This window comes from Antrostomus carolinensis, unplaced genomic scaffold, assembly GCF_000700745.2.
Source record: "Antrostomus carolinensis isolate BGI_N321 unplaced genomic scaffold, ASM70074v2 scaffold27050, whole genome shotgun sequence".
NCBI lineage: Eukaryota > Metazoa > Chordata > Aves > Caprimulgiformes > Caprimulgidae > Antrostomus > Antrostomus carolinensis.
In genome coordinates this window covers 2,065-11,025 of record NW_010290962.1, presented here as the reverse complement: position 1 = coordinate 11,025, position 8,961 = coordinate 2,065, and the positions used below count along the sequence as shown (strand labels likewise).

Sequence of the window (8,961 nt, the reverse complement as noted above, 5' to 3'; positions counted from 1 at the left end):
TTTGCTTTAAATGCCAGTGTGCAAAGTACGGTAAACCCCTGTATCAATGTGCAAGGGCCTGGGGGGAGCCCCAGCTCCAAGGGATCCAGTGAACAAACATCTTGTTCGGTGTGCTCAGCTGGAAAACGCTGAGTCCCCTTTGGGTTAAACATGGCCTCTGTCAGGGCAGGTAGGAGCCTGCTCTGATCCCAGCTTTGCCTGCTTTGAAAGGTGGTGGCCTTGAAGTTCATCCCCAAGGTGGGGCGGTCTGAGAAGGAGCTGAAGAACCTGCAGCGGGAAATTGAGATTATGAGAGGCCTCCGTCACCCCAACATCATCCAGATGCTCGACAGCTTCGAGACCAACAAGGAGGTGAAGGGGACTACTTGGGACAGATGCTTTTGCTTGACTGGGGCAGGGGGACAAGGCCTGGCCCCTGCTGTCCTCGGGACCTCTTTCTCAGGAGATGCTAGTGACACCCTCCCAGTGCCTGGTCACTGTTTTTCAGAGCACTCCAGTATTTGCTGCTTGGGAAGCCAGCACCTATCTGGGCTGTGTGGGGTGCACTAGGTCATATGCAGAGGTGAAGGAACTGGGCAGGGGATGTGTGATGCAAGAGGGGTGGTTTGGGATCACAAGGTGAGCGTGACTTTTCAGTCACCTCATCAGTCTCTAAAGAGACTGACTTTTCACTGATTTAAACTCTCACAGAGAGAGTATGGTAAAAAAAGGACAGAAGACTGTGCTATGGGACATGGGAGCATGAAATAAAGTAACTGGGCAGCAGATTCAAAACAAGCTCAAGGGACTGATTGTACTCATTGGGCTTGGAAGTACCATCCTGGGCTTGTCCTGTCCTTCCCTCTTCCCTGGTTTCTGCCAGGTGTCCGAGATAAGGACAGACACAAGTCCCCTGGCTAACGGCCAGGCCCTTGCTGCAGTGCAGCCACGGGGCTTTCTCCCTTCCCAGGTCCCAGCCGAAGCTGATGGGCTGTGCATGAGGACACCCCAGCACCTCCCTCAGATTTCCTACCCTGCTCTGTCCCGGTCCCTCGGGCATGGTGGGGATGTGGCTGGGTGAGTGTCTGATCTCACCATACTGCTCTTCTCTCCAGGTGGTGGTGGTCACTGACTATGCAGAAGGGGAGCTCTTCCAGATCCTGGAGGATGATGGGAGTTTGCCCGAGGACCAGGTGACTGTCATGGTGGTGGCCAGGCAGTGTTTATGGCAGGATGGAGAGAACAGGATTTGTCTGGCTGCAGACAGGAGGTCTCTGCTGTGGGCCAGGAGGCATTGGGAAGGGGAGCATACCTCCAGGGCTTTACCTGGCAGAGCTTCTGAAGGGGATGGAGAGGGGCCAAGTTGCACTGGGGGACAGTGGGGTCCAGCAGGGACCTCAGTTTCCCTGTTACCTCTCAAGGACCACATCACCAGGCTGCTGCCTCAGCCATCAGCCTACTCCAAGGAACTGCTGGCCCATGGCTGGGGCTGGTTCCTGCCACAGGGCGAGGGGAGGAGTGGAGGTACTGGGGGAGCCAGGCCATAAGGGACCCCATGGTTGCTCCAGCTGGTGGCACCATGGGACACAGGCTGAGGCTTCTGTATCTCCGGCAGGTCCAGACCATAGCTGCCCAACTGGTTTCTGCTCTCTATTACCTGCACTCCCAGCGCATCCTGCACCGTGACATGAAACCCCAGAACATCCTGCTGGGCAAAGATGGTGTCGTCAAGCTCTGTGACTTTGGGTGGGTGCTGGAGGCCAGCTTGAGTGGGACACTTGGGCTTGGGGCAGCCAAGGGGTGTCCTGGGTGCTGTAGAGGAGGAGTGGGGAGTGTGGAAGGGGACCTGGATTCTTTACTTATTTAGAAGTTGAGCGGGGATGGGGGATTTTGTACTCCAGAGGGGAGAGGTGTTAGTAAACTTGTAGGGATCTCCCTGGGAGCTGCAGTGGATGTTTCAGCCTGAACCGGCCACCTGTGCTTTGCTCTGAGCAGGTTTGCCCGTGCCATGAGCATCCACACCATGGTGCTGACCTCCGTCAAGGGCACCCCACTGTACATGTCCCCTGAGCTGGTGGAGGAGCGGCCGTATGACCACACAGCAGACCTGTGGTCTGTGGGCTGCATCCTGTATGAGCTATTCGTGGGCACCCCTCCCTTCTACACCAGCAGCATCTTCCAGCTCGTTAACCTCATCGTCAAGGACCCCGTCAAATGGCCCGTGGACATAAGCCCAGTCTTCAAGGTAAGGGCAAAGGCCCTGTCTGTGGGGTGAGATCGTTAATGTGGCAGCAGCTTTGGCCTCACCTCCTGCCCTGGGGGGTTACTCTTAGGTTTTATGTTCCCTAACAGGGATTTCAGAACACAGAGAAGGGATGAGAGCTGGGCCTCCTGGGAGGGGGACCCTTATCACTGCTCTCCAGTGATTTACTGGGCTGGGAAGGGAAGTGTTTTCCCATCTGCCCTAAGCACTAGAGTCGCTCCTTTCCCAGAGGCAGGCAGGGAATGCAGGCCTCCTGGGTGCCCTCACTGGGGGAGACTGGTGGGTACATATGCTCACCGGTGGGTGCTGAGCATGTGTCAGTGACCCTGGTGCTGGGCTGTCCTGTAGAGCTTCCTGCAGGGACTACTAATGAAGGACCCCCGCCAGCGCCTGTCATGGCCAGAGCTGCTCTCTCACCCCTTCATTGCTGGACGTGTAACTGGTGAGTACCAGCTCTTTTTCCAGCACTGGCCATCTTCAATTCCTCTTCCTACTGCCTGGAGGCTGGGGGGACCTCCCTGCCCTGCTATTTTTACCACCCTGGTCTTTGCCTCCCTCCTCTCAGCTTTCTCCAAGTACTGACCCCTAGCTCCTGCCCTGCACTTGCTCTGGGTTCCCTGAGATTCCCCTGGGATCCCAGAGCTGATCACTCTCTCTGTCCCAAAGGAGAGCTGCTGATGAGGTTCTCCTCTTGCCTCTGCAGTGATTGATGACACAGAAGAGCACGGGATCTCAAACCCCTTCACCACCAAGCTGTCCCCAGAGCTGCAGGCCCTGAAGGAGCAGCAAGCCCATTCCATGGCCCCCAGGAGTGGCCAGTCCAAGATCCTGAGAAAGGCCCAGCAGAAGATGGTTGAGGAGGCACAGAAAAAGGTGGGGGAAAATGTGGGATTCCCCTGACTGTGTTCCACAGGCAAAGGAGGGGCACTGAAATGGGACCTGGGGGGAAAGACAGAAGGTACATGGGTCAGGCTGGGGTGTCAGCCACGTACAAGGCAGGATGTGGGGTCCTCAGGTGGTGGGGTCTAGGGGACTCATCTGGCCGAGTAACCCTGCCCTGACCAAACTTCTCTGGCATCACCCAGGGGCAACTGAAGGCAGGTCATGCATCAACGAAGGACTCTGGCAAAGGATGTCCAGGGCACAGACCCAGAGCAGCTCCAGGGAAGGCGGCCCTTGGGGACAGGGAGCCACCAGCTGCCTCCAGCGAGAAGAACCCTGGTGTCCTGCAAGGAAGGAGCAGCATGGCAGAGTGGGAGTTGGAAGAGCCTCCTCCTGACCCACGGTGAGGGAGGGTTGAGGCTGGGACAGGAGGAAGAGGGGAAGGCAGGGTTGTTCACTGACTGTGCTGTTTCCTTGCCAGGGAGCACAGCATCACTCAAGACTATGAGCGGGAGTTTCCTGGAGCAGAGACCCCTCCACCGCCTGGTGCTGGCAGGGCAGAGCGTCGGGGCAGGTGCAGCATCGAGACCGTGGACCTGGAGAGTGAGGTAAGACAGTGTCTTGTGGTGAGGACAGCAGGGCCCAGTCCCCAGGGGCTGGTACAGAGACCCTGGGGCAGGCAGGGGCTGTGGCACCAGTCCTCTCTCCTCTCTGGCCAGGAGCTGGAGAGCGATGAGGAGTGGCAGCACCTGATTGAGGCCACTGAGCCCTCGGCCACGCAGCTGAGCATGCCACTGAGCCTCCTGAGGGACCCGGCCTTCCGGCACCGTGTCCAGGCCCGCCTGGCAGACTCTTCTCAGCAGGTGAGTGATGGCTGCCCCTGGCAACCACAACTGGGGACATGGATGCTGCCTTCTTCCCCAGGATTGGGTTGTGAGCACTGGGAGAGTCCTCAATCCAGGCAGCAAGAAGATCCTCTGCTTCTCCAGGAGCCAGAGCTGTCTCACACACTTAGCTTTCCATCTGCTCCCCTGCTGTCCCCTGGCCTGAATGGCTGCTGGAGGGGCCAAAACCTCTGCTGATCATGAGCTCTTAGGGCTTCTCTGTGTCCAGGTGCTGGAAGGGATGCTGGAGGGAGCCTCCCGTCTCCGCCCTGTGCTCAGTGTCATGGGCAACCTCCTGGCTACCCGGTGTGAGTCTGAGCTGCTGGACCACTTCTGCCGAGAGCTGAATGTGCCCCTGTCCCTGCTGTGTCTAGCCAAGCAGATCCTGGAGAGTGGTAGCACCAAGCAGGTGGGTGTAGGACCCCAGAGAAATCTGGGCTCCTTCCAGCCCTGCAGAGTGCTGGTGCTGAAGAGGCCCTGGTGTCCTGCTGGAGCTAGCTTACAGGGTTGGTGACTCTTCCAGGCACCCTTGAGAAGGGGGAGGTCCTGGCAGGTGGTGGTGCTGGGATGGAGGTCCTGGCAGGAGGTGGTGGTGGGATGGCCAGCCGACAATCCCCACCTGCTGTTTCTTTCTGGATCCTGCAGCAGCCCTGGTGTATCATGGTGCTGACAGACATCCTCGCGGTGACCACAGCTTATTTCAGCAGTGAATGCAGCCTGGAGAAGAGTGGGCAGAAGGACAGGTAGGGACAACCCTCTGTGCTCTCAGGTCTCTTGTGGCCATTTTGGGGACCTGTCAGTAGGTGGGAGGGTGGTGTTCATACTCTGTGGCTGGACATGTCTCTGTGGGGAAGCATCATGGACTAAGCGCTTGGTGCCGTATCGCTGTGCTCACAGAGGAGCACTTTCCGTGAGTGGGACTAGTTAAGGGGAAGGCACAGCTGAGTAGAGTCCAGTTGTGCTGCCCACTGACAGCAGCTCACAGTGCTCGTGGGTACTGCCTGCTCCACTAGCCAGGGCCATATGGGCCTGGCCAGATCCTGTCCTTACAGCCAGGGACCATGTTTCTCTGTTCTCCTCTGCCCCTGCTGCCTCCTCCAGCCTGCAGACCTTCCAGGAGAGTGCTGGCTGCTTCCTAGCCCTGCTGCCAGAGCTGCTGCCTGAGCCAGCCAACAGCAAGATGAGACTCTGCCAGCAAAGCCTCCTGGTAAGGGTGTCCCTGTCTCCCTTCTCCCCACCTTTTCCCCCAGGGACAGGAGCTGTGGGGCTGTGTGTGTGTCAGGAGGAGTGCAGGCTGAGGACCCTGCTCCCACCTGTGGGGTCTGATACATTCTTGACAGGGCAGGCTGTCTCACCCACTGGGGTTTTTTTGGGGGGATCACATGCAGAAAGGAGGTCTCTGAGGGGCACCTTCCCTGGCTGTGCCTCCATGTGTACCCCTCTCTTGCCAGCATGCAGCCACATGTGACTCTGTCCTGGTTTTTAGCTGGAACAGAGCTGGTTTTCTTTTCAGTAGTTAGAATAGTGCTGCGATTTGCTTTTCAGCCTGGGACTTGTTATGAGAGAGACACTGATAACACCAGTGTTTGCATTTTTGTTGCTGGAGGTGAAGGACTTTGTGTTCTGTTATTCTACAAGCACAAGATCTAAGGGGGTGAGGAATATTTAAATTAATAAGCTAAATTGGCATTTGAATATGCCAATGGGATATTTGATATCATATCACATCATGTCCGGTATATTAGTGAGGGTCTCTTCCTCTCTTGGCTCTCTCTGGCTTCGCTCGGGCTCTCGCTCCTCTGGGATCATTATCTGGGAAGGGTCTGGGCTTGGTCAGCGGGTGGTGAGTAGCTGCACTGGGTATCACCCATTTGCATATTCTGTTACTGTTATCATTATCCCTACTATTTTAATATTAGTATTATTTTAAGTTTCCTTTTATTTCAATTATTAAATTGTTCTTATCTCAACCTACAAGTCTCCTCACCCTTGCCCCCCAGTCCTCTCCCCTGTCCCCTGGGGGTGGAGGGGAAGTGGGTGAGCAGCTGTGTCAGCTGCTAGCCAAGGGCCAGCCCAGTGGAACTATCACAGGCTTCCACACAGTAACCTGGCTGGAGAAGACACTTGGAGGTCCCTGAAGTTTGAGCACAAGTCCTTCTCCCATCTCTGCTGTCCCCCCCACAGCTTCCTCCCCCATTGTCCTCTCTTCTCCCACCCTCAGTCTGCAGTGATGGCAACCCCTGTGTCTCCCCCAGTGCTTCACCCTGCTCTGTGAGAGCCTGGATGTGACATACCCCTGGGTCTCTGCCCCCTTCTATGCCAGCCTGCAAGAGGAGCATTTTTTTTTTCAGACTCCTTCAGGGATCCATCTCAGAGCAGCCTGCTCTGCAAGGTAGCAGCTCACCACCTTCTCCTGGGGTTTCTCCTTTCCCTCCTGCCCTTGGGCTCCCTCAGAGCACTGACTGCCATTGCAGTGCTGTTGGCTGGAGGAGGTGGCTGAAGCTTATCTGCCCAAACCCCTGCTAACCAGGGCTCTCCTCTTCTCTCCCTCAATCCCAGATCTCACCCTCCTCATGTCACAAGCCTGACTTTTCCTCTTTTGGCCTCCAGCCCTATCCTGCTGCCCCTCAGCATCCCTCCCTTAGCACATGTCTTGTGAGCTCTGTCCCTGTGCAGGTGCGGCGACGGAGGCCAGGTCAGCCCATGACCAAAGCCCACGTGTGGCAGACCTCTTCACTGCTGCATTGGCTGCTGCCCGCAGCATCCCCCTGGAAAGGAACAGCTGTCGCAAAGCCAAGCAGCAGGTCAGGCCAGATCTCCTTGCAGGGCGAGGAGCTGTGGTCCCCAGAGGGGCAGCAGCCCTTTGCAGGACGGTCTCTTTTTCAGCAGTAGAGCAGAGGGCTGGGGTCTTCCAGCTTTGGTGGCTGCAGAGCTGGTGTTTGTTGGCTGCTCCTTCCCACCTCACAGCTGAACTTCAGGACTCTGAAGTTGACTCATAAGTCAATTACGAGATCTGAACTGGGATGGGCTAGGTAAAAAACTGGGCAATGCAGAGAAAACATGAAGAATTCTTTTATGACAGTGATAGGAACTGTGGGAAATCTGAAATGGAATGGACAATAAATAAGAGGAAAAACAGAACTACAGATTTACATTTGATCCTTTAACTCTGAGTCAACAAGGAGGGAAGCAGAGGAGGAATCTCACCTTTCTCATCTCAGCTATGGGACTGTGCATTAAAGCCATGCTGGGTCATGGCAGATGGGCATCCCTTTGGGAGCACAGGCAACATGTAGGAAGCAGATGCCTTCTTTTATTAATTTGTTGCTATAATTTAACTCCTTAAGTCTGTGCAGTGCTTCAGGTGCCCAGGGTGCAAAACAGGCTGATTTCTGCAGGTTGCTCAGGAGGTAGCTGGAAAGCTTATGGAGGGAGAGAGCCAGCAGCTTGGGAGACTGCTGGGGAGACTGGAGCACCTAAGCTGCCCCTTGGATGTGCTGAAGGTAAGGCTCTGTCCATTTATCTAGCTGTGCCCAGAAGGTGCCTGGACCTTTGGTCTGGCTCCTAGCATGGGGAAGGGAGAACTGTAGGCTCAGCTCTCAGTGACTCCCATCTCCCTGGTGTCAGCTGTTGAGTAAATGAGCCCATGGCAGCCACGGGGTGTGACTGGGATGAGCCTGGTCGCTGCGTCCCTGTCCCCAGGGGCTGGTGTACATCTCTCCCCTCTGTCTTGCAGATCCTCTATGCTGTCTGCCATGCCAGCCCGAGCCTGTGCCAGCACCTGGGAAGGAGCCAACAACTGTGGGATTCCCTCATGCAGCTCTTGAAGGGTGAGGTAGGACTGACCACAGCCCCAGTGGTGGGGTAGGAGTGTGGACAAGCAGGACACATTCCTCTGAGCGCTGCTCAGATCAAGCTGCAGAACATGTTGGGAGAAGAATTTGGAGGAGCTTAGTCTGGAGAGTGCAGTGCTCCTCCAGGGCCCAGAAACATCCCCTCCTCCCCTCCCAGCCTTGCTGTCCCCTGTGACTCCTGTTCCCTTGGCAGATCCCCATGGTGGAGGTGGCCCAGGGGGCAGCCTGCGAGGCCTCACTGTATCTGCTGGCCCTGCTCACCCTGCAGCTCCAGGCCTGTCCTCCCAGGTAAGCACTCGCTTTCACTCATGGGTGAGAGAGGAACATGCCCTGCCCTGAACAGCCCTCTGTCCTGCACCCTGCCCAGAGCTGGTCTTCTGCTTCCACTGAGCCCTCCAATTTGGACACACCAGCAGAGTGCTGGGCAGTGTGGGTAGGTGCTGGAGATGGGGTGAGGACCCAGTGTGGAAGAGGAGGGGCTGTGAACCAGGGCTCACTCCTCCTGCAAGGTATTGGGGGTATTTGGATGCTGCTGCTCTGTGGGGTGCGAAGCTGTGGGAACACAGTGCCTCTCTCCTGGTCTTTGTGTTTCAGGCTTGAGGAGGTGGTTACTGTGGCTGTGGATCTCATCACCCAGTCTTCTGTTGTCTCCCTTGTGGTAGGTCTGCACACCCCGCCAGAGCCACCACTGAGAGCCCTACATCCCATTTGGATCTTACTGCTGCTCGCTGAGGGTGGGATGGGGCAGGCACAGCCTGGCTGTCCTGTGCTGGGCCACGAGATGGAAGAGTCAGCGCTGAGCAGGCAGATGGGCAAGTCCCAAAGGTGCTGAGCTCTCCCTGTCCCACAGGGTGCTGCAGCGTTCCTCCTGACACAGCTCAGTCAGCACGGGGTGGCCTTGGAGCTCAGGGGAGAAGAGATCCTACCGGTGATGAGAAATGCACTGACAGTGCCTGCTGAGGTATGAGATGGGGATGGAGGAGCAGGGGAGGCATGCTGTCACCCCACTGTGAAGGTGTGCAAAGACAGGCTCAGAAGGCTGTAGATGTGGTGCTGCTGCCCTCCAGCCTGTCCCTTACTCTCTTGCAGCTGCAGCTTC

At 56.6% G+C, this 8,961-nt stretch overlaps 1 protein-coding gene across 1 annotated transcript in view; it reads left to right on the top strand.

Annotated features, from left to right (window-relative positions):
• Nucleotides 1-210: 210 nt before the first annotated feature.
• The window catches only part of STK36 (serine/threonine kinase 36), a gene marked incomplete at both ends in the record, with an annotated part of 10,812 nt that continues 2,061 nt past the window's right edge, over nt 211-8,961 (top strand). The window contains 21 exon segments of the mRNA XM_029086777.1: nt 211-351; nt 1,095-1,172; nt 1,595-1,725; nt 1,975-2,224; nt 2,591-2,684; nt 2,946-3,115; nt 3,328-3,527; nt 3,606-3,732; nt 3,844-3,987; nt 4,238-4,417; nt 4,654-4,751; nt 5,110-5,215; nt 6,237-6,346; nt 6,348-6,400; nt 6,685-6,812; nt 7,407-7,511; nt 7,745-7,843; nt 8,056-8,150; nt 8,457-8,520; nt 8,713-8,823; nt 8,930-8,961. The exon segment at nt 8,930-8,961 is cut by the window's right edge and continues 58 nt beyond it. Coding sequence (XP_028942610.1) covers nt 211-351; nt 1,095-1,172; nt 1,595-1,725; nt 1,975-2,224; nt 2,591-2,684; nt 2,946-3,115; nt 3,328-3,527; nt 3,606-3,732; nt 3,844-3,987; nt 4,238-4,417; nt 4,654-4,751; nt 5,110-5,215; nt 6,237-6,346; nt 6,348-6,400; nt 6,685-6,812; nt 7,407-7,511; nt 7,745-7,843; nt 8,056-8,150; nt 8,457-8,520; nt 8,713-8,823; nt 8,930-8,961 — 2,516 coding nt within the window.